Source organism: Bombina bombina, chromosome 4, assembly GCF_027579735.1.
Source record: "Bombina bombina isolate aBomBom1 chromosome 4, aBomBom1.pri, whole genome shotgun sequence".
In the NCBI taxonomy this organism is placed as follows: Eukaryota; Metazoa; Chordata; class Amphibia; order Anura; family Bombinatoridae; genus Bombina; species Bombina bombina.
The window spans coordinates 1,001,116,522-1,001,142,215 of NC_069502.1; the positions used below are offsets into that span (position 1 = coordinate 1,001,116,522).

General features: G+C 38.0%; 1 protein-coding gene across 1 annotated transcript in view; it reads right to left on the reverse strand.

The window, feature by feature from the left end:
- Positions 1–19,592, reverse strand: part of LOC128657675 (vacuolar protein sorting-associated protein 54-like) — a 55,660-nt gene extending 36,068 nt beyond the window's left edge. Inside the window, exons 1-4 of the mRNA XM_053712072.1 lie at positions 19,509–19,592; positions 10,603–10,724; positions 10,393–10,473; positions 4,051–4,158 (exon numbers count right to left, since the gene is read on the reverse strand). Coding sequence (XP_053568047.1) covers positions 4,051–4,158; positions 10,393–10,473; positions 10,603–10,653 — 240 coding nt within the window. The 5' untranslated portion in view covers positions 10,654–10,724; positions 19,509–19,592. The remainder of the gene's footprint in view (positions 1–4,050; positions 4,159–10,392; positions 10,474–10,602; positions 10,725–19,508) is intronic.
- Positions 19,593–25,694: the final 6,102 nt, after the last annotated feature.

Below are 25,694 nucleotides of genomic sequence, written 5' to 3' on the forward strand. Positions count from 1 at the left end.
AGATCTGAGAAAGGCCAGAACGATGTCTGTATGAGCCTTTGCTTTTGAAAAGGACGACGCTTGTATTAGAATGTCGTCCAAGTATGATACTACTGCAATGCCCCTCGGTCTTAGAACCGCTAGAAGGGACCCGAGTACCTTTGTGAAAATCCTTGGAGCAGTGGCTAATCCGAATGGGAGGGCCACAAACTGGTAATGTTTGTCCATAAAGGCGAACCTTAGGAACTGATGATGTTCTTTGTGGATAGGAATATGTAGGTACGCATCCTTTAGATCCACGGTAGTCATAAATTGACCTTCCTGGATAGTGGGTAGAATCGTTCGAATGGTTTCCATTTTGAACGATGGTACCCTGAGAAATTTGTTTAGGATCTTTAAATCCAGAATTGGTCTGAAGGTTCCCTCTTTTTTGGGAACTACGAACAGATTTGAGTAAAATCCCATTCCTTGTTCCGTCATTGGAACTGGGTGTATCACTCCCATCTTTAGCAGGTCTTCTACACAATCTAAGAACGCCTGTCTCTTTATTTGGTTTGAGGATAAGTGAGACATGTGGAACCTTCCCCTTGGGGGTAGTTCCTTGAATTCCAGAAGATAACCCTGAGAAACTATTTCTAGCGTCCAGGGATCCTGAACATCTCTTGCCCAAGCCTGAGCAAAGAGAGAGAGTCTGCCCCCCACTAGATCCGGTCCCAGATCGGGGGCTACTCCTTCATGCTGTTTTGTTAGCGGTAGCAGGCTTCTTGGTCTGCTTACCCTTGTTCCAGCCTTGTATTGGTTTCCAGGCTGGTTTGGACTGTGAGGCATTACCCTCTTGTTTAGAGGATGCAGAATTAGAGGCCGGTCCGTTCCTGAAATTACGAAAGGAACGAAAATTAGACTTATTCTTGGCCTTGAAAGGCCTATCTTGTGGGAGGGCGTGGCCCTTTCCCCCAGTGATGTCTGAGATAATCTCTTTCAATTCTGGTCCAAAGAGAGTTTTCCCCTTGAAGGGGATGTTAAGCAATTTTGTCTTGGATGATACATCCGCTGACCAAGACTTTAGCCAAAGCGCTCTGCGCGCCACAATTGCAAACCCTGAATTTTTCGCCGCTAATCTAGCTAATTGCAAAGCGGCATCTAAAATAAAAGAGTTAGCCAACTTAAGTGCGTGAACTCTGTCCATAACCTCCTCATATGGAGTCTCTCTACTGAGCGACTTTTCTAGTTCCTCGAACCAGAACCACGCTGCTGTAGTGACAGGAACAATGCACGAAATGGGTTGTAGAAGGTAACCTTGCTGTACAAAAATCTTTTTAAGCAAACCTTCCAATTTTTTATCCATAGGATCCTTGAAAGCACAACTATCTTCGATAGGAATAGTAGTGCGCTTGTTTAGAGTAGAAACTGCCCTCTCGACCTTAGGGACTGTCTGCCATAAGTCCTTTCTGGGGTCGACCATAGGAAATAATTTCTTAAATATAGGAGGGGGAACAAAAGGTATGCCGGGCTTCTCCCACTCCTTATTCACTATGTCCGCCACCCGCTTGGGTATAGGAAAAGCGTCGGGGTGCACCGGAACCTCTAGGAACTTGTCCATCTTGCATAATTTTTCTGGAATGACAAAGTTGTCACAATCATCCAGAGTAGATAACACCTCCTTAAGCAGTGCGCGGAGATGTTCTAATTTAAATTTAAATGTCACAACATCAGGTTCAGCCTGTTGAGAAATTTTTCCTGAATCTGAAATTTCCCCATCTGACAAAACCTCCCTCATGGCCCCTTCAGATTGGTGTGAGGGTATGACAGAACAATTATCATCAGCGCCCTCCTGCTCTTCGGTGTTTAAAACAGAGCAATCGCGCTTTCTCTGATATGCAGGCATTTTGGATAAAATATTTGCTATGGAATTATCCATTACAGCCGTCAATTGTTGCATGGTAATAAGCATTGGCGCGCTAGAAGTACTAGGGGCCTCCTGCGTGGGCAAAACTGGCGTAGACACAGAAGGAGATGATGTAGAACCATGTCTACTCCCTTCATCTGAGGAATCATCTTGGGCAATTTCATTATCTGTGTCAGTACTGTCCTTACTTTGTTTGGACGCTATGGCACAATTATCACAAAATTTTGAAGGGGGAGACACATTGGCTTTCATACATATAGAACATAGCTTATCTGAAGGCACAGACATGTTAAACAGGCTTAAACTTGTCAATAAAACACAAAAACCGTTTTAAAACAAAACCGTTACTGTCTCTTTAAATTTTAAACAGAGCACACTTTATTACTGAAAATGTGAAAATATATGAAGGAATTGTTCAAAATTTACCAAAATTTCACCACAGTGTCTTAAATCATTAAAAGTATTGCACACCAATTTTTCAGAGCTTTAACCCTTAAAATAACGAAACCGGAGCCGGTTACAGATTTAACCCCTATACAGTCCCAGCTACAGCCTTTGCTGTGACTTTACCAAGCCCAGAGGGGAATACGATACCAAATAACGCCTTCTAGGAACTTTTCCAACTACTTTCAGGTCCTCACACATGCATCTGCATGTCTTGCACTCAAAAACAACTGCGCAGTAATGGCGCGAAAATGAGGCTCAGCCTACAACTGGGAAGGCCCTTCCTGACTGGAAAAGGTGTCTAACATAGTGCCTGACGTTAAAAAACGTTCCCCAAGTTTATAAGTGTGAATTATCAGCATAAACATGTATAAAATGTCCAAATAAAGCAATCGATTTAGCCCATAAAAGTGTCTACCAGTTTTATAGCCCATATTAAGCCCTTATTCTGTTTGAGACTAAGAAAATGGCTTAACGGTCCCCATGAGGGGAAATGACAGCCTTCCAGCATTACACAGTCTTGTTAGAAATATGGCTAGTCATACCTTAAGCAGAAAAGTCTGCTAACTGTTTCCCCCAACTGAAGTTACTTCATCTCAACAGTCCTATGTGGAAACAGCAATCGATTTTAGTTACTGTCTGCTAAAATCATCTTCCTCTCACAAACAGAAATCTTCATCTTTTTCTGTTTCAGAGTAAATAGTACATACCAGCACTATTTTAAAATAACAAACTCTTGATAGTAGAATAAAAAAAACTACAACTAAACACCACATACTCTTAACCATCTCCGTGGAGATGTTGCCTGTGCAACGGCAAAGAGAATGACTGGGGTGGGCGGAGCCTAGGAGGGACTATATGGCCAGCTTTGCTGGGACTCTTTGCCATTTCCTGTTGGGGAAGAGATATTCCCACAAGTAAGGATGACGCTGTGGACCGGACACACCAATGTTGGAGAAAATGATGTTTATATGACAAAGGACGATGTACCAAGAGCAGGTCAGTTGCTATTAGAGTCTGCATTAAACTACAATAGAATTGTTACTACTCACTGTGCGTTTTGTTTTTCCTTCTGCGCCTGCAGCTCTCTACAGTCATTTTCTTATTTTAAGCCCTTACAAACAGGAGTTGGTGAAGCTTTGCTTATTCACACTGGGTGCCGCCATCTTTTTAGCTTATAGTTGTTATTTAACTGTGAGAAAAACTACAAAAATGTAACAGTTTTGTTGTCTATTATGTGAGCTAAACTGAAGCGCAAGGTACAGCTGTGAAAAAGCAGATCGGTAAAAGAGCACTGCTCCTATCAGAGAATGCAACAATACGCGAGCTTCAAGATGGCGGCGCTCAGTATACAATGCAGAGCTTTAACAACTCAACTCTGTAATGAGTGAAAATAAAAAGAGCTGCAGGTACCGGAGTGAAAAACAATAACATGGTGAGTAGTAACCCCGCTACTGTAGTTGTAGTCAGCTGTGTAATGTCCCTTTAAACTTAGCATTGGTACAGAATGGCTGCAAAGCATTAACTATTAATGTACTGAATACTTTTTACACAGTCAATGTGCTGATCATTTGATGCTGGTTTTACTATTTTTGTATTTTGTTTCAGAATTATTTTAAAATGATTTAAATAAAGTTTTTTGTGTTGCTATTTTTGTGGTAAATTTATTTTACAGCTGACTGAACTTTTATGGGTTTCACAATCTCACTAGCCACACTTACTTGCGTTTGTTCTTCAGGAAGAAGATCATAAATTGCTTCATGCATTTTAGTCGTTTGTTTACAAATATTTCTAAAGCACATTGATGGAACTGGAGCTTTAACTTCATACTGAAAAAAACAACAACAAAAACCACATGGTATTTATATTTAATTTGAGGGTTTTTTCAGATAGCAATGATATTTTTAAGACTAGATGAAAATGTGATTATTAAAAGGCTATTTCCAGCAATTTTAAAAGAAAAGTTTAAAAAAAACCCCATAATTTATGTAACAATTTACATGATAAATTAATTTCTTTCATATTGGCAAGAGTCCATGAGCTAGTGACGTATGGGATATACAATCCTACCAGGAGGGGCAAAGTTTCCCAAACCTCAAATGCCTATAAATACACCCCTCACCACACCCACAATTCAGTTTAACGAATAGCCAAGTAGTGGGGTGATAAAGAAAGGAGTAAAAAGCATCAACAAAGGAATTTTGAAATAATTGTGCTTTATACAAAAAAAATCATAACCACCATAAAAAAGGGTGGGCCTCATGGACTCTTGCCAATATGAAAGAAATTAATTTATTAGGTAAATTCTTACATAAATTATGTTTTCTTTCATGTAATTGGCAAGAGTCCATGAGCTAGTGACGTATGGTATATCTATCAATACCCAAGATATGAAACTCCACGCAAGAGTCACTAGAGAGGGAGGGATAAAAACAAACAGCCATTTTCCGCTGAAAAAATAATCCACAACACAAAATATAAGTTTATTCTTTAAATGTCAAGAAAAACTTAAAACATCAGCAGAAGAATCAAATTGAAACAGCTGCCTGAAGAACTTTTCTATTAAAGACTGCTTCTGAATAAGCAAAAACATCAAAACGGTAGAATTTAGTAAATGTATGTAAAGAAGACCAAGTTGCCGCTTTGCAAATTTGATCAACTGAAGCTTCATTCTTAAAAGCCCACAAAGTGGAGACTGATCTAGTAGAATGAGCTGTAATTCTCTGAGGCGGGGCCTGACCCGACTCCTATAAGCTTGAAGAATCAAAAGCTTTAACCAAGAAACCAAGGAAATAGCAGAAGTTTTCTGACCTTTCCAAAACCAGAAAATATAACAAATAGACTAGAAATCTTCCTGAAATCTTTAGTAGCTTCAATATAATATTTAAAACCTCTCACCACATCCAAAGAATGTAAGGATCTTTCCAAAGAATTCTTAGGATTAGGACACAAGGAAGGGACAACAATTTCTCTACTAATGTTGTTAGAATTCACAACCTTAGGAAAAAATTTAAATGAAGTCCGCAAAACCGCCTTATCCTGCTGAAAAATCAGAAAAGGAGATTCACAAGAAAGAGCAGATAGCTCAGAAACTCTTCTAGCAGAAGAAATGGCCAAAAGAAACAATACTTTCCAAGAAAGTAGTTAAATGTCCAAAGAATGCATAGGCTCAATATGGAGGAGCCTGTAAAGCCCTCCAAACCAAATTAAGACTCCAAGGAGGAGAGATTGATTTAATGACAGGCTTAAATACGAACTAAAGCCTGTACAAAACAGTGAATATCAGGAAGTTTAGCAATCCTTCTGTGAATAAAACAGAAAGAGCAGAGATTTGTCCCTTCAAGGAACTTGCAGACAAAACCTTATCCAAACTATCCTGAAAAAACTGTAAAATTCTAGCAACTCTAAAAGAATGCCAAGAGAATTTATGAGAACACCACCATGAAATGTAAGTCTTCCAAACGCGATAATAAATCTTACAAGAGACAGATTTACAAGCTTGTGTAACATAGTATTAATCACTGAGTCAGAGAAACCTCTATGATTTAGCACTAAGCGATCAATTTCCATGCCTTCAAATTTAATGATTTGAAAATCTGATGGAAAAAACAGTAGTTCTGGCCTTAACAGAAGTGGCCAAGGTTGGCAGCTGAACATCCGAACAAGACCCGCATACCAAAACCTGTGAGGCCATGCTGGAGCCACCAGCAACACAAACAATTGTTCCATGATGATTCTGGAGATCACTCTTGGAAGAAGAACTAGAGGCGGGAAAATATAAGCAGGTTGATAACACCAAGGAAGTGTCAGTGCACCCACTGTGTCCGCCTGAAAATCCTTGAACCTGGACAGGCATCTGGGAAGTCTCTTGTTTAGATGAGAGGCCATCAGATCTATCTGTAGAAGACCCCATATCTGAACAATCTGAGAAAACACATCTGGATAGAAGAACCACAATGTAAAGTCTGACGGCTGAGATAATCCGCCTCCCAATGTCTATACCTGGGATATGCACCGCAGAAATTAGACAGGAGCTGGATTCCGCCCAAGCAAGTATCCAAGATACTTCTTCATAGCTTGTGGACTGTGAGTCCCACCCTGCTGATTTGACAAATGCCACTGTATGTGATATTGTCTGTTTGAAAATAAATGAACAGTTCTCTCTTCAACAGAGGCCAAAACTGAAGAGCTCTGAGAATTGCACGGAGTTCTAAAATATTGATTGGCAATCTCGCCTCTTGAGATTTCCAAACCCCTTGTGCTGTCAGAGATCCCCAAACAGCTCCCCAACCTGAAAGACTTGCATCTGTAGAGATCATAGTCCAGGTTAGCCAAACAAAGAAGCCCCTTGAACTAAACGCTGGTGATTTACCACCACGTCAGAGAGTGTCAAACATTGGGATTTAAGGATATTAAATGTAATATCTTTGTATAATCCCTGCACCATGGATTCAGCAAACAAAGCTGGAGAGGTCTCATGTGAGAACGAGCAAAGGGAATCATGCTGCAGTCATGAAACCTAAATTTTCCATGCACATAACCACTGAAGGGAACGACTGAGACTGAAGGTGCCGACAGGCTGCAACCACTTTCAAACGTCTCTTGTCTGTTAGAGACAGAATCATGGACACTGAATCTATCTGGAAACCTAAAAAGGTGACCCTTGTCTGAGGAATCAAGAAACATTTTGGAAAATTGATCCTCCAACCATGTTTCGGAAGAAACAACACTAGTTGCAGAATGGAAAGACTGAGCTATTACCAAGATATTGTCCAAAAAATGAAACACTGCAATACCCTGCTCTCTGGTTTTCATAATTGCTTTTCCATTTGGTCTAGCAACCAGGGCGGTTGCTAGACCAAATGGAAAAGCAATGAATTGGTAACACTTGTCTAGAAAAGAGAATCTCAGGAACTTATAATGATGTGAATGAATCTAAATATGAAGGTATACATCCTGCAATCCATTGTGGACCTAAAATGTCCTTGCTGAATAAAAGGCAGAACAATCCTTAAAGTCACCATTTGAAAATTGGTACTCTTACATAATGATTCAAAATTTTCAGATACAGAATTGGTCTGAATGAAATTTCCTTCTTTGGGACAATGAATAGATTTCAATAAAACCCCAGACCTTGTCCCTGAAAAGGAACTGGCATGACTTACCCCTGAAACTCCAGGTCTGAAACACACTTCAGGAAAGCCTGAGCTTTAACTGGATTTGCTGGGATGCGTGAGAGAAACAAATCTTCTCACAGGAGGATTTACTCAGAATCCTATTCGAAACCCCTGAGAGACAATACTCTGAAACCATTGATTTTGGACCGAATTTATCCAAAACATTCTTGAAAAAACCTTAATCTGCCCCCTACCAGCTGAGCTGGAATGAGAGTTGCACCTTCATGCGGACTTAGGGGCTGGCTTTTGGTTTCTTAAATGGGTTGGATTTATTCCATTTAATGAAGGTTTCCAATTGGAAACAGATTCCATAGGGAAGGATTAGGTTTTTGTTCCTTATTTTGACAAAAAAACACGAAAATGATTTAGAAGCTTTATATTTACCCTTAGGCCTCTTATTACCTTGGAAAGAAAGATAGCAATCTAGACTTAAAAAGTCATATCAGCATTCCAAAATTTAAGCCTCAAAACTCTTGTAGCTGAAAATAGCTAAAGACATAGATCTAACATCAATCTTGATGATATCAAAAAATGGCATCAGAACTGATTAGTATGTTGCAGTAAGCGAACAATACTAGATAAATCAGAATCCAATTCTTGTTGCGTTAAATCTCCAACAAAAAAGTTGATGCAGCTCCAACATCAGCCAAAGAAAATTGCAGGCCTGAAATGACCTGAATAAATAAGCTTTCCTTAGATAATATACAAGTTTCCTATCTAAAGGAACTTAAGTACTATCTTCCATAGGAATAGAGGTACATTCAGCAAGAGTAGAAGTAGCCCCATCAACTTTGAGGATCTTTTCCCAAAACTCTATAGAAATTGCTGGTAAAAGGATACAATTTTTTAAACCTTGAAGAAGGAATAAAAGAAGTACCCGGCTAATTCCATTTCTTAGAAATCATAACAGAAATAGCATCAGGAACAGGAAAAAACCTCTGGAGTAACCACAGGAGGTTTAAAAACAGAATTTACTAGTTCTAATATCAAGAGGACTAGTTTCCACGATATCCAAAATAATTAACACTTCTTTAAAAAAAAAAAAAAAAAGTAGATTTGTCAGTGTCAATATCTGAGGAAAGATCTTCTCAAACAGATAGATCCTCATCAGAAGAGGATAATTCATTATGTTGTCGGTCATTTGAAATTTCATCAACCTTATGAGAAACCAGTACTGAAACAGTTATCAGTAGAGGTAATGGTATATGAGAGTATATCGTCGATCTGAAAAGGGAGGTAAGAGATGAATCTCTACGACTGATAACAGAGAACCTATGAAATAGACCCCCGTTAGGAAAATCATTGCATTCAATAGGTGATACTCTCTTCAGGTCCCTCTGACATTCGCTGTACTCTGAGAGGAATTGGGCTTCAAAAAAAGCTGAGAAGCGCATGTCAACGTAGAAATCTTAGCACAAACTTACTTCACCACCTCCATAGGAAGCAAAGTTTGTAAAACTGAATTGTGGGTGTGGTGAGGCGTGTATTTATAGGCATTTGAGGTTTGGGAAACTTTGCCCCTCCTGGTAGGATTGTATATCCCATACGTCACTAGCTAATGGACTCTTGCCAATTACATGAAAGAAACAAAATTTATACTTGCTGATAAATCAAAAAATTATCCGATTTCACAGCATACCAGTGTTCTCCCTTTTTCAGCTGTAACAGGCATAATACTTGGAGCGCTCCCTGGTGCAAAACACACACAAAGCGTGTCCTCTATCTACTATATACAACAATATTTCTGCCTAAGCAATATTAGGTAAGCTTTCCTTCTACACCTGTATCAAGACACACTAAAGGCTCAATGGATTAAAATAGCGAGTGGACAAGCTTCTAAACTTGAGAAGTTATCCGCTCGCCTTCGCGGCATACTGGTAGCGGATCCTGTTCGTCCGCTGCTCTTATGTAGCATTATACGTTCAAGTGAGCGTTTAAAGCCAGCCCCTTCCCTGGCGTGACCAGTCATATGAGAGAAGGGTCTGAAAATCAACCAGAACGAGCGAGTTCGGGGTGATTTCTCTTCACCACCGCATAGCGGAATGTGCAAACCTGCCCCCCAAGGGCTCCGTAGCATCTTACGCTGCTTAGTACACGGAGCCCTAAGTCTGATGGACTTTTTAAGTTGAATTGACCTACAGTTTGTGTAATTGGAGTCAACTAATTTGCTTACACTACCAATAAATGTACAGGCATACCTCACTTTACAGCGCTTCACTAATACAGCGCTTTGTGGAGCTGAAGTTCAACCTCCAAGGATTTTTAAACCATACTGTAATCATTGTGAGATTGTAAGAAAAGTGATTGGCACCATTTTGTTATGTGCAGTTCACCCTGTTTACAGCATTACAGTGCAATCTGTGTCTCAGTGCTATAGTCTGGCAAATTGTACTACATTAATTGTCACTATTTTACAGGTACAGTATTTATTGAATACTAATTGAATACTGTGCTGTGCTAGTGTTAAACTAAACGTAGCACTATTGCAACCCTAATATATGTTGGTTCAAACATGTTTTCAAGTTTTTAAACACACTGGCAAGTGATGTGAAAGCTACAACTGCCATGTTTCACTTTAAGGCGGTTTTCACTTTACAGCGGGGCTCCAATCCCTAACCCACTGTATGAGCGGGGTATTCCTGTATCTATAGTACTGACACACTATCATAATGTAGCTTCACAATGCACAGTGGAGAAAATGATATGCTGACATGACTAAGTCAGAAACAATAGTATTACAAATACTTATGATATGAACTCTGTCAAGAAAAAAATATGATCAAGGAAAAAAGGTCAAGGTACACACCTCAAATTTGTCAGCATAAAAACCTATAAATACCTAATACATTACAATTTTTTACTATAACACATTATGCTAAATATTACCTTTGACAGAAGTTTATCAAATAAACCATCCATTATTGAAACCAGTTTTGCAGAAATCTCAGCTATATGGTCATTGTAATCCTGTAAAATAAAAACAAAAACACACAATATATATATATATATATATATATATATATATATAAATAAAAAATCTGGTAAACTTGTTCCAAAATGCTGTGATCATAGCACATTTACCAAATAAATCATTACCTTAGTGATGTGGTCAAAATGTCGAAGCATGCTGTATTGCTTAGGGTGCATACGAGCCTCAAAATGAGCCCTAATGATAGGAATGTAGTGTACTATAAGTTGCAAACACCGGGAAGAGAGAGCTGAAAGACAAATCAAGCGTCAGTTCGGAACTAGATATAAATGAATATATTTACTCTAGTAATGGTTTGTACTTAAATATATATGCAAATAAAATAACATTTTGTATGTGCGGTGTGCATCTGTGACATAATGTTTAGCAATACATTAAAGGTGCACTCTTTAGCAGAAGGTCAGAAAAATTATTGATCATATTAAACAACTTCTGTGATCTTCCCAGAAACTATTTAATGGGCACACCACCTTGCTGATTTTACTGACCACTGAATAAAATTTAAGCCAATGCCAAGTTAAAATGAGGTAATATTTGTTGCATAAGTTATCATGAAATCAAATTGTATTAAATTATACAATCAAGTTTAGCTTTGGATAGCTTAAAGGGACACTAAGCCCAATGTTTTTCTTTCATGATTCAGATAGAGCAGGCAATTTTAAGCAACATTCTAATTTACTTCGTTGTCTCTTGCCATTTTATTTAAAAAGCAGGAATGTAAAGCTTAAAGGGACAGTTCACCCAAAAATGTTCTCCCATTTAAATTGTTCCCAATGATTCATTTTACCTGCTGGAGTGTATTAGATTGTTTACAAGTAGCTCCTTTACCCCTATTTTGTACTTTGAAATAGCTGATTTAGCTTGCAGTTTCCTAACCTATACTGAAAGTTTTGATACTGGAGTATCAGCTATTGAATAGTCTAATCTAAGTAAACACAGCCAGCAGAAGAAATTACACTCACAGTGGGGTGCAGGATAGTTAAGTAATAAAATGATAATTTTCAAACCGGGTTTTCTTGTATTTGCAATATGTTGGTCTATGATTGACTTTATATTTCCCACTGTGTTTGGGAATTTTTTTTTGTATTTTCAGATTTTTCTCAATAAAGCTTTAACAACTTAAAAAAAAAAAAGATAATTTTCCATTGTTCTCTCTATGTATTGAGCTTTAGTTTTCCAGACAAATATAAGATAAGGAAGTGATAGCATAATGAGATCTGATATTACCTGAAGCTCAACCCATTATAATGGGCTGTGGTTAAAAAGCACAAAACCAGCTACTTCATATACACAAATAAACCTGAAAATGCAATTTCTCATACATTTAATACTCTGCAGCTGGTATAACAAGTCATTAAAAATACATTCATATAAAACCAATTTTACAGTGTACTGTCCCTTTAAGAGCTGGCCCATTTTTGGTACAGAACCTGGGTTACGCTTGCTTATTGGTGGCTAAATGTAGCCACCAGTAAGCAAGGGCTATCCGGGGTCATGAACCTTAAATAGACCGGCTCCTAAGCTTTACATTCCTGATTTTTAAATAGAGATAGCAAGAGAAGGAAGAAAATGATAATAGGAGTAAATTAAAAAGTTGCTTAAAATTGCATGCTCTGTCTGAATTATGAAAAACAAATTGGGTTTAGTGTCCCTTTAAGCAATATTTATAAATAACAAGAAATGTAATATTGCAAGGCATTAATCTGCCCCCACCCAGCTACTACATAATTCCCCCCAGCTGTCAAAATCTTTTGTGGAGAACACTGCAACCTGACATTTATTTCTTACCAAATCTAAGGATCCTTATCATATAGAAAAGTGCTAGCATTTTCTGTTTGGAATTAGCATAAACTGAATATCTTTGGGTATTTGAACTATTAAATTACTCATCAATTAAGTGTTCTCTTTACTTTCACTTTGATTCTATTATCAGAGATTTACAGAGGAAGCAAAATTGAAGTCCTTAAAAGAGAGGCACAAAGAAAAGATGCCACCCAAGCTTTAAAAATAACTAATACTGAATAAATGCATTTAACAAATGGAAATTGAGTCACCATAACAGCAGGGATTTAGGGAAGCTTTATATTTCAGAGACAAAAATACAGCTCTCGCAACACAGGGGTTTTTAAGTCTTTCTATAAAATGATATTTTTCTCCCTCTCATGTGTCTTGTGATTTCAAAGGATTATATTAAAGGGACAGTCAACACCAGAATTTCTTTCATGTATTTGGCAAGAGTCCATGAGCTAGTGACGTATGGGATATACAATCCTACCAGGAGGGGCAAAGTTTCCCAAACCTCAAAATGCCTATAAATACACCCCTCACCACACCCACAATTCAGTTTTACAAACTTTGCCTCCTATGGAGGTGGTGAAGTAAGTTTGTGCTAAGATTTCTACGTTGATATGCGCTGCTCAGCATTTTGAAGCCCGGTTCCTCTCAGAGTACAGTGAATGTCAGAGGGATGTGAAGGGAGTATCACCTATTGAATGCAATGGTTTTCCTCACAGGGATCTATTTCATAGGTTCTCTGTTATTGGTCGTAGAGATTCATCTCCTACCTCCCTTTTCAGATCGACGATATACTCTCATATACCATTACCTCTACTGATAATGTTTCAGTACTGGTTTGGCTATCTGCTATATGTGGATGGGGTGTCTTTCGGTAAGTATGCTTTCTTTACTTAAGACACACTCAGCTATGGTTTGGCACTTTATGTATTTATATAAAGTTCTAAATATATGTATTGTACTTATATTTGCCATGATTCAGGTTTTCAGTATATTTCCTTTTGCAGACTGTCAGTTTCATATCTAGGAAATGTTTTTTTTTTAATAAAAAAATAAATAAAAATTCTTACCTGGGGTATAGTCTCTTTTTCCAATTGACACTCTTTTAAATTCAGGGGCAGAATTAGGCTTGCAAGGGCGCAAAATGACAGAGTTTATTGCGTCATTCTTTGAGCGAGATTTTTTTGGCGCAAAGTTACGTTCATTGACGCAAATTCGTCATTTCCGGCGTCTTAGTTGACGCAGAGTCCTTTGTGTCATCTATGACGCGAGTGTTTCGTTTTTGGCGCCAACATTTTTTTTTCTGTTTGTTGTGCGTCATACTTGGCACCAAATATTTTCTTTATTTAAGACCCCATTTCTTGCCTCCTGCCTTTTTTCTATGTCAGAGGGCTATGCTGTTTGCATTTTTTCCCATTCCTGAAACTGCCATATAAGGAAATTGATCATTTTGCTTTATACAGTATGTTGTTTTTTTCTCTTACATTTGCAAGATGTCTCAATCTGATCCTGTCTCAGAAATCACTGATGGAACCCTGCGGCCTGATAACAGTTCTACCAAAGCTTAGTGCATTTGTTGTAAACTTGTGGGGGTTATACCTCCAGCTGTGGTTTGTAATAGTTGTCATGATAAACTTTTACATGCAGAGAATGTATCCATCAGTAGTAGTTCATTACCTGTTGCTGTTCCCTCAACATCTAATGCACAAGATATACCTGTGAATTTAAAAGAATTTATTGCTGATTCTATTCAGAAGGCTTTGTCTGCCATTCCCCCTTCTAAACGTAAAAGGTCTTTTAAAACTTCTCATAAGGTTGATGAAATTTCAAATGACCAGCAACATACTGAATTATCCTTCTCTGACGAGGATCTATCTGATTCAGAAGATCCTGCCTCAGATATTGACACTGACAAATCCTCTTATTTAAAATGGAATATATTCGTTCTTTATTAAAAGAGGTGTTGATTGCATTAGATATGGAGGAAACTAGTCCTCTTGATATTAAAACTAGTAAACGTTTAAATTCTGTTTATAAACCTCCTGTGGTTATTCCAGATCCTGATGATATTTCTGATATGATTTCTAAAGAATGGAATAGGCCTCATACTTCTTTTATTCCTTCTTCAAGGTTTAAAAAATTGTATCCTTTGCCAGCAGTTAGATTGGAGTTTTTAGGGAAAAGATCCCCAAAGTTGATGGGGCTCTCTATACTCTTGCTAAACGTACTACTATTCCTGCGGAAGATAGTACTTATTTTAATGATCCTTTAGATAGGAAACTTGAATCTTATCAGAGGAAAGCTTATTTATATTCAGGTCACCTTCTTAGGCCTGCAATTTCTTTGGCTGATGTTGCAGCTGCTTCAACTTTTTGGTTGGAAACTTTAGCGCAACAAGTATCGGATCATGATTTGTCTAGCATTGTTAAGTTGATTCAACATGCTAATAATTTCATTTGTGATGCAATTTTTGATATTATCAAAATTGATGTTAAATCTATGTCTTTATCTATTTTAGCTAGAAGAGCTTTGTGGCTCAAATCTTGGAATGCTGATATGACTTCTAAGTCCAGATTGCTATCTTTTTCTTTCAAAGGTAATAAATTATTTGGTTCTCAGTTGGATTCAATAATTTCAACTGTCACTAGGCGGAAGGGAGTTTTTTTGCCTCAGGATAAAAGACCTAAGGGTAAATCTAAAGCTTCTAACCGTTTTCGTTCCTTTCAACAAAATAAGGAACAGAAACCTAATCCTTCCCCTAAGGAATCTGCTTCCAATTGGAAGCCTTCTTCAAATTGGAATAAATCCAAGCCATTTAAGAGATCAAAACCAGCCCCCAAATGCCGCATATGAAGGTGCGGCCCTCATTCCAGCTCAGCTGGTAGGGGGCAGATTAAAAAAAAATCAAAGATGTTTGGATCAATTCGGTCCAAAATAATTGGATTCAGAGTATTGTCTCTCAGGGGTACAGAATAGGACTCAGAGTAAGACCGCCTGTGAGAAGATTTTTTTTCTCTCACGCATTCCAGCAAACCCAGTAAAGGCTCAGGCTTTCCTGAAGTGTGTTTCAGACCTGGAGTTATCTGTGGTAATCATGCCAGTTCCGTTTCAGGAACAGGGTCTGGGGTTTTATTCAAATCTATTCATTGTCCCAAAGAAAGAAAATTCATTCAGACCAGTTTTGGATCTAAAGATTTTGAATCGATATGTAAGAGTATCAACTTTCAAAATGGTGACTATAAGGACTATTCTGCCTTTTGTTCAGTAAGAGCATTATATGTCAACAATAGACTTACAGGATGCATATCTTCATATTCCGATTCATCCAGATCACTATCAGTTCCTGAGATTCTCTTTTCTAGACAAGCATTACCAATTTGTTGCTCTTCTTTTTGGCCTAGCGACAGCTCCAAGAATCTTTTCAAAGGTTCTTGGTGCCCTACTCTCTGTAATCAGAGAGCGGGGTATTGCAGTATTTCCTTATTTGGACGATATCTTGGTACTTGCTCAGTCTTTACGTTCTGCAGAATCTTACATGAATCAACTAGTGTTGTTTCTTCGAAGACATGGTTGGAGGATCAATTTACCAAAAAGTTCTTTGATTCCTCAGACAAAGGTAACCTTTTTAGGTTTCCAGATAGATTCAGTGCCCATGACGTTGTCTCTAACAGACAAGAGACGTTTGAAATTGGTTGCAGCCTGTCGGAACCTTCAGTCTCAGTCATTCCCTTCAGTAGCTATGTGCATGGAAGTTTTAGGTCTCATGACTGCAGCATCGGACACGATCCCCTTTGCTCGTTTTCATATGAGACCTCTCCAGATTTGTATGCTGAACCAATGGTGCAGGGATTATACAAGGATATCACAATTAATATCCTTAAATCCCAATGTTTGACTTTCTCTGACTTGGTGGTTAGATCACTATTGTATAATTTTAGGGGCCTCTTTCGTTCGTCCAACCTGGACTGTGATCACAACAGATGCGAGTCTTTCAGGTTGGAGAGCTGTTTGGGGATCTCTGACAGCACAAGGGGTTTGGAAATCTCAAGAGGCGGGATTACCAATCAATATTTTGAAACTCTGTGCGTTTTTCATAGCCCTTCAGTCTTGGCCTCTGTTGAAGAGAGAACCGTTCATTTGTTTTCAGACAGACAATATCACAACTGTGGCATATGTCAATCATCGGGGTGGGACTCACAGTCCTTAAGCTATGAAAGAAGTATCTCGGATACTTGTTTGGGCAGAATCCAGCTCCTGTCTAATTTCTGTGGTTCATATCCCAGGTATAGACAATTGCAAAGCGGATTACCTCAGTCGTCAGACTTTACATCTGGGAGAATGGTCTCTCCAGCCATATGTGTTTTCTCAAATTGTTCAGATGTGGGGGCTTCCAGAAATAGATCTGATGGCATCTCATCTAAACAAAAAACTTCCCAGGTACCTGTCCAGGTACAGGGATCCTCAGGCAGAAGCAGTGGATGCATTGACACTTCCTTGGTGTTATCAACCTGCTTATATTTTCCCGCCTCTAGTTCTTCTTCCAAGAGTGATCTCTAAAATCATCATGGAGCAATCGTTTGTGCTGCTGGTGGCCCCAGCATGGCCTCACAGGTTTTGGTATGCGGATCTTGTTCGGATGTCCAGTTGCCAACCTTGGCTACTTCCATTAAGGCCAGACCTTCTATCTCAAGGTCCGTTTTTCCATCAGGATCTCAAATCATTAAATTTTAAGGTATGAAAATTGAACGCTTAGTGCTTAGTCATAGAGGTTTCTCTGACTCAGTGATTAATACTATGTTACAGGCTCATAAAAGTGTTTCTAGAAAGATTTATTATCGAGTTTGGAAGACTTACATTTCATGGTGTTCTTCTCATAAATTCTCTTGGCATTCTTTTAGAATTCCTAGAATTTTACAGTTTCTTCAGGATGGTTTGGATAAAGGTTTGTCTGCAAGTTCCTTGAAAGGACAAATCTCTGCTCTTTCTGTTTTATTTCATAGAAAGATTGCTAAAATTCCTGATATTCATTGTTTTGTGCAGGTTTTGGTTCGTATCAAGCCTGTCATTAAATCAATTTCTCCTCCTTGGAGTCTTAAATTGGTTTTGAAGGCTTTACAGGCTCCTCCATTTGAGCCTATGCATTCTTTAGACATTAAACTACTTTCTTGGAAAATGTTGTTTCTTTTGGCCATCTCTTCTGCTAGAAGAGTTTCTGAATTATCTGCTGTCTCTTGTGAATCACCTTTTCTGATTTTTCATCAGGATAAGGCAGTTTTGCGAACTTCATTTAAATTTCTACCTAAGGTTGTAAATTCTAACATTAGTAGAGAAATTGTTGTCCCTTCTTTGTGTCCTAATTCTAAGAATTCTTTGGAAAGATCTTTACATTCTTTGGATGTGGTGAGAGCTTTGAAATATTATGTTGAAGCTACTAAAGATTTCAGGAAGACTTTGAGTCTATTTGTTATCTTTTCTGGTTCCAGGAAAGGTCAGAAGGCTTCTGCCGTTTCCTTGGCTTTGTGGTTAAAACTTTTGATTCATCAAGCCTATTTGAAGTCGGGTAAAGTCCCGCCTCAGAGAATTACAGCTCATTCTACTAGATCACTTTCCACTTCCTGGGCTTTTAAGAATGAAGCTTCAGTTGATCAGTTTTGCAAAGCTGCTACTTGGTCTTCTTTGCATACATTTACTAAATTCTACCATTTTGATGTATTTGCTTCTTCGGAAGCAGATTTTGGTAGAAAAGTTCTTCAGGCAGCGGTTTCAGTTTGATTTTTATGCTGTTGATTTAAGTTTTTTCCTCACATTTATGAGAATTAACTTATATTTTGGGTTGTGGATAATTTTTTTTCAGCGGAAAATGGCTGTTTTTATTTTTATCCCTCCCTCTCTAGTGACTCTTGCGTGGAGTTCCACATCTTGGGTATTGCTATCCCATACGTCACTAGCTCATGGACTCTTGCCAATTACATGAAAGAAAACATAATTTATGTAAAAACTTACCTGATAAATTAATTTATTTCATATTGGCAAGAGGCCCACCCTTTTTATGGTGGTTATGATTTTTTTGTATAAAGCACAATTATTTTCAAATTCCTTTGTTGATGCTTTTTACTCCTTTCTTTATCACTCCACTTCTTGGCTATTCATTAAACTGAATTGTGGGTGTGGTGAGGGGTGTATTTATAGGCATTTTGAGGTTTGGAAAACTTTGGCCCTCCTGGTAGGATTGTATATCCCATACGTCACTAGCTCATGGACTCTTGCCAATATGAAAGAAATTAATTTATCAGGTAAGTTCTTACATAAATTATGTTTTTTGTTGTTTAAAAAGATAGATATTGCCTTTATTACCCATTCCCCAGTTTTGCATAACCAACATAGTTATATTAATACACTTTTTACCTCTGTGATTACCTTGTATCTAAGCCTCTACAAACTGCCCCCTGATCACATTACTTTTTATTATCTATTGACCTGTATTTTAGCTAATTAGTGCAGTGTCTGCCACAAGCGTGATCACAATGTTATCTATATGGCTCGCATAAACTAGCTCTCCCCTGTTGTGAAAAGTAAACACAAAAAGCATGAGCTAAAAGGCAGCCTTTAAGGGCTTAGAAATCATCATATGAGCCTTCCTAGGTTTAGCTTTCAACTAAGAATACCAAAAGAACAAAGCAAAATTCATGATAAAAGTAATTTGGAAAGTTGTTTAACATTACATGCCCTAATTGAAACATGATAGTTTTTTTTGGACTTGACTGTCCCTTTAATGTTTCTGCTGTTATCTGATCATTTGTAATCAGAAATGAATACATGTACCATGTGAACGCCATTACAGCATATACATTTATTCTGTAAATTCTTGCACATTCTCAGTAGGAGCGGGTGACTCAAAAAGTTTAAATATAAAAAGGCTGTGCACATTTTGTTAATGGAAGTAAATTGGAAAGTTGTTTTAAATTGCAACTCTATCTGAATTATGAAAGTTTAATTTTGACTTGAGTGTACCTTTAAATGTTTAAGATAAAACTAAAGCTAGCCCCAGTATACTATTTTGAGTTTAACAATAACAAAATACTTTAAAGTTCCCTGTTCAGAGTAGAGAGGCAGTATAGTTCCTATAGTTTGAGTGATATGTAATGAAGACAATGCCAGATGGACTACTTAATTAACAGAATCCTATAGCAATGGTAAATGATAGCCTGAATCTACTTACCAAGGTTTTTGGTGGTAATGGTCTTCAATCCGACAACTTGCAATGCTCCTGCTCCCAGCACTAACTGGCAACTCCGAGAATTAAAGTACTATAAATGAAGAGAAAGGTCAATGAGTGCAAAGGGTTATTCTAAACGTATTAAAAAATAATAAACTACGCCCTCGAATCTCTAAAACCACCCTTTATAGGAAAAGGGATGAGGGGGGACTGGGAGTACCCAACCTTTTATTTTACTCACAGGCAGCACAACTGACCAGAATAGTCGACTGGTGCAAAAACAGTACTGATAAAGAATGGGTCAAGCTTGAGCATGATCTATCTACTTCTCGAAGTCTTGGGTCAGTCTGCTGGACATACAGGCAACATAGGACACTACCTTATCTTACACCCTCGTTAGTGACTGATACACTCTCCACTTGGGACCACCTTATAGGTTCACAAAAAGGCATATCGACCATACCCTCACCACTTACCCCCCTTCTACACAACAAAGATTTTCCTCCACTACTTCAAAAACGGACCCAGGACCGGTACACACTATCAGCGGGTTTGCCCTGCCATCTTGTTCTAGAAAGAGGCACCATCATCCAGAAAACCGCCCTTGCGGACAGGAACATTAGCTTTTTTGATAGATGGTTCGAATATTTACAATTAGCACACTTTCTCTCCCACCATAAAGACAAACATAACCTGGTAAGAAACCTAAATCCATTCGAAACACTATGCCACTCCACATTATTAGCGCAGGGCACTCTCTCTAAGATATATAAAATACTAATTACTCTACACTCCAAAAACCTTCCATCATATACAAAAGCATGGGAAGTCGAGCTAGGCCATGAGATCCCCTCTGAGACGTGGGACATTATATTTCAACAAATGGGGAAGGCCCCCTCCTCAATGGGAATCACTGAAACGAACATAAAACTCTTAGAAAGATGGTACCTTTACCCCAGCAGACTCGCTAAGATTTACCCTCACACAGACCCACTATGTTGGAGAGATTGCAAACAAGTTGGTACACTCCTCCACATCTGGTGGGATTGCCCCACACTTCAGCCTTTCTGGTTGGACACCCATAGAGAAATCCAAAAGGTACTCAATACATCTATCCCCTTCAATCCTTTGACGCTATTATTTAACAAACCCCCTAAGATCAAATGCAAATACCGACAGGTCTTATTGTACATCATGCTTAGTGGGGCCAAGCAACTGATCCCTAGACTGTGGAAACAGCGACACATTCCTACTCAAAAAGACTGGGTACATAATGTCACTCTTCTCCTTTCCCTGGAAAGGTTTCACTATCAGAAAACAAAAAGGATGGATTTTTACTGCGCCATGTCCTTTTACTGGGAAACATACACTCTCACACTTTCTAGACCCCCGCCACAACTACCTAATAACTCCTAGTCACCCCGACACCTTATACAGCCACATCATCTCCCGTAACACATCTCAAAACTAGGACACATCTGACTCATCTGGAAACTCACCCTGGAGCCATATTTCCTCCGCGCTGGTTTGCTAGACCTTATACCCTATCACTTAACTAACTCCTTGATGACTGTAACTTACCTCTCACGTATATCAACATCAGTGAGACCTTTCTATCTTTTACATAGATCTCTGTCGCATTGCTTTGCCCTGTTTAAATGTTAATGTGGAAGTTTCATCCACATGTGTTATCTTATAAAAAAGAAAAATCCACAAGCTACTATGTCCAAGACCAGAACTTTATGTGGGACTCAACCAATGCATGGATCCTTGGACTTACATACAATGGTCATTACTGGTCTTGCTCTTCGTATATTTCACTTTCATTGTTTTTTCTTTTTTGTCTATGTTATACCACGCCGGAGTGTTTCCATGGCAATTGTAAAATTTATTATTTATACCAATAAAGCTTGTTGGGAAAAAAAAAAAAAAAAAAAAAAAAAAAAATAATAAACTTAGCTAATTTTATTGACAGGTTTTAATAAAAATAAATGTTATCACTGAGTTTTAAAAATAAATATACTTTGCTGCACGCAATAACGGTTTATCATATACCAGATTTTACATTGTCACTACCCATTTATTTTTTAGTGGTTCCCACACCAGAGACTTTCTCTCTTCCGCAAGCGTATCTACCTTGATCTAGTCACTGATATTTACTTAGAGAATGGGCATAACACTCTAAGAATTGATTCCAGGATTGTTCTGTGTATATCCCATGATATTTCTATTAATGGGACATTAAAGGGACAGTCTACCATAGAACTGTTATTGTTTTAAAAGATAGATAATCCCTTTATTAGCCATTCCCCAGTTTTGCACAACCAACACAGTTATATTAATATACTTTTTACCTCTGTGATTACCTTGTATCTAGGAACCTTCTTCCAGCCCCCTGATCACATGACTGTGACTGTTTATTATCTATTGTCTTAAATTTAGCATTGTATTGTGCTAAATCTTAAATAACCCCCTGTGCCTGAACACAGTGTTATCTATATGGCCCACGTGTACTTTCTGTCTCTTTGTGATGAAAAGAGATTTAAAAAGCATGTGATAAGAGGCAGCCCTCAAAGACTTAGAAATTAGCATATGAGCCTACCTATGTTTAGTTTAAACTAAGAATACCAAGAGAAAAAAAGCAAATTTGATGATAAAAGTAAATTGGAAAGTCAATTAAAATTAAAAGTCCTATCTGAATAATGAAAGTTTAATTTATACTACACTGTACCTTTAAAGCACAAAAAACAAAAAATGCTCTTAAATGTAGTTAGAGAATTTTATTTTTAAACAGCTGTTTGTATATAACAGTGTTTAACCCTTGCAAATATATAAGCTCTGGCACTCCACTTATTATGGAATACCAAATACACATTCTATATCAAAAGAACTTGTAATCCTAAAAATACTCTCCCAGAAGTAATGACAACCAAGACGACAGTTTTAAGCTTTAGAAACTAATTTTAAGACAAAGATTCAAAGGGAGTTTCTAGCAGTATTTTAGGGTGATCCCAATGAGGTGTAATTCAGCTTTTTGAATGAATAATATGAAAACACTGCATTATTAATGCCTCTTGAAATGACATGGTTTTTAAAGAGATACTGAACCCAATTGTTTTCTTTCATGACTCAGATATAGCGTGCCATTTTAAGTACCTTTCTAATTTACTCCTGTTATCAATTTTTTTTCGTTCTCTTGGAATCTTTATTTGAAAAAGTAGGAATGCAAGCTTACAAGCCGGCCCATCTTTGGTTCAGCAACTGGGTACAGCTTGCCGATTGGTGGATAAATGTACTGATCAATTAGCAAGTGCTATCCAGGGTTCTGGACTAAATATGGGATGGCTTGTAAGCTTGCATTCCTACTTTTTCAAATAAAGATAGTAAGAGAACAAAGAAAATGTGATAATAGGAGTAAATTAGAAAGTTGCTTAAAATCGCATGCTCTATCTGAATCATGAAAGAAAACAATTGGGTTCAGTATCTCTTTAATGACCATGTCATTTCAAGAGGCATTAATAATGCAGTGTTTTCATATCATTGTTTAAAAAAAAAAAAAATTGGGTTTAGTATCCCTTTAAAAATACTGAAACTCAGCCCTTTACAAATGTGATTATTAATTGTTCCCAATCAACAAAGACAAATGGGAAAAACATAATTTATGCTTACCTGATAAATTTATTTCTCTTGTAGTGTATCCAGTCCACGGATCATCCATTACTTATGGAATATATTCTCCTTCCCAACAGGAAGTTGCAAGAGTCCACCCACAGCAAAGCTGCTATATAGCTCCTCCCCTAACTGCCATATTCAGTCATTCGACCGAAAACATGCAGAGAAAGTAAAAACCATAGGGTGCAGTGGTGACTGTAGTTCAAATGAAAAAATTACCTGCCTTAAAGTGACAGGGCGGGCCGTGGACTGGATACACTACAAGAGAAATAAATTTATCAGGTAAGCATAAATTATGTTTTCTCTTGTTAAGTGTATCCAGTCCACGGATCATCCATTACTTATGGAATACCAATACCAAAGCTAAAGTACACGGATGATGGGAGGGACAAGGCAGGTACTTAAACGGAAGTTACCACTGCCTGTAAAAAAACATAATTTATGTAAGAACTTACCTGATAAATTCATTTCTTTCATATTAGCAAGAGTCCATGAGCTAGTGACGTATGGGATATACATTCCTACCAGGAGGGGCAAAGTTTCCCAAACCTCAAAATGCCTATAAATACACCCCTCACCACACCCCACAATTCAGTTTAACGAATAGCCAAGAAGTGGGGTGATAAAAAAGTGCGAAAGCATATAAAATAAGGAATTGGAATAATTGTGCTTTATACAAAAATCATAACCACCACAAAAAAAGGGCGGGCCTCATGGACTCTTGCTAATATGAAAGAAATGAATTTATCAGGTAAGTTCTTACATAAATTATGTTTTCTTTCATGTAATTAGCAAGAGTCCATGAGCTAGTGACGTATGGGATAATGACTACCCAAGATGTGGATCTTTCCACACAAGAGTCACTAGAGAGGGAGGGATAAAATAAAGACAGCCAATTCCTGCTGAAAATAATCCACACCCAAAAAATAAAGTTTAACGAAAAACATAAGCAGAAGATTCAAACTGAAACAGCTGCCTGAAGTACTTTTCTACCAAAAACTGCTTCAGAAGAAGAAAATACATCAAAATGGTAGAATTTAGTAAAAGTATGCAAAGAGGACCAAGTTGCTGCTTTGCAAATCTGGTCAACCGAAGCTTCATTCCTAAACGCCCAGGAAGTAGAAACTGACCTAGTAGAATGAGCTGTAATTCTTTGAGGCGGAGTTTTACCCGACTCAACATAGGCAAGATGAATTAAAGATTTCAACCAAGATGCCAAAGAAATGGCAGAAGCTTTCTGGCCTTTTCTAGAACCGGAAAAGATAACAAATAAACTAGAAGTCTTACGGAAAGATTTCGTAGCTTCAACATAATATTTCAAAGCTCTAACAACATCCAAAGAATGCAACGATTTCTCCTTAGAATTCTTAGGATTAGGACATAATGAAGGAACCACAATTTCTCTACTAATGTTGTTGGAATTCACAACTTTAGGTAAAAATTCAAAAGAAGTTCGCAACACCGCCTTATCCTGATGAAAAATCAGAAAAGGAGACTCACAAGAAAGAGCAGATAATTCAGAAACTCTTCTGGCAGAAGAGATGGCCAAAAGGAACAAAACTTTCCAAGAAAGTAATTTAATGTCCAATGAATGCATAGGTTCAAACGGAGGAGCTTGAAGAGCTCCCAAAACCAAATTCAAACTCCAAGGAGGAGAAATTGACTTAATAACAGGTTTTATACGAACCAAAGCTTGTACAAAACAATGAATATCAGGAAGAATAGCAATCTTTCTGTGAAAAAGAACAGAAAGAGCAGAGATTTGTCCTTTCAAAGAACTTGCGGACAAACCCTTATCTAAACCATCCTGAAGAAACTGTAAAATTCTCGGTATTCTAAAAGAATGCCAAGAAAAATGATGAGAAAGACACCAAGAAATATAAGTCTTCCAGACTCTATAATATATCTCTCGAGATACAGATTTACGAGCCTGTAACATAGTATTAATCACAGAGTCAGAGAAACCTCTTTGACCAAGAATCAAGCGTTCAATCTCCATACCTTTAAATTTAAGGATTTCAGATCCTGATGGAAAAAAGGACAGAAGGTCTGGTCTTAACGGAAGAGTCCACGGTTGGCAAGAGGCCATCCGGACAAGATCCGCATACCAAAACCTGTGAGGCCATGCCGGAGCTACCAGCAGAACAAACGAGCATTCCTTCAGAATCTTGGAGATTACTCTTGGAAGAAGAACTAGAGGCGGAAAGATATAGGCAGGATGATACTTCCAAGGAAGTGATAATGCATCCACTGCCTCCGCCTGAGGATCCCGGGATCTGGACAGATACCTGGGAAGTTTCTTGTTTAGATGGGACGCCATCAGATCTATTTCTGGAAGTTCCCACATTTGAACAATCTGAAGAAATACCTCTGGGTGAAGAGACCATTCGCCCGGATGCAACGTTTGGCGACTGAGATAATCCGCTTCCCAATTGTCTATACCTGGGATATGAACCGCAGAGATTAGACAGGAGCTGGATTCCGCCCAAACCAAAATTCGAGATACTTCTTGCATAG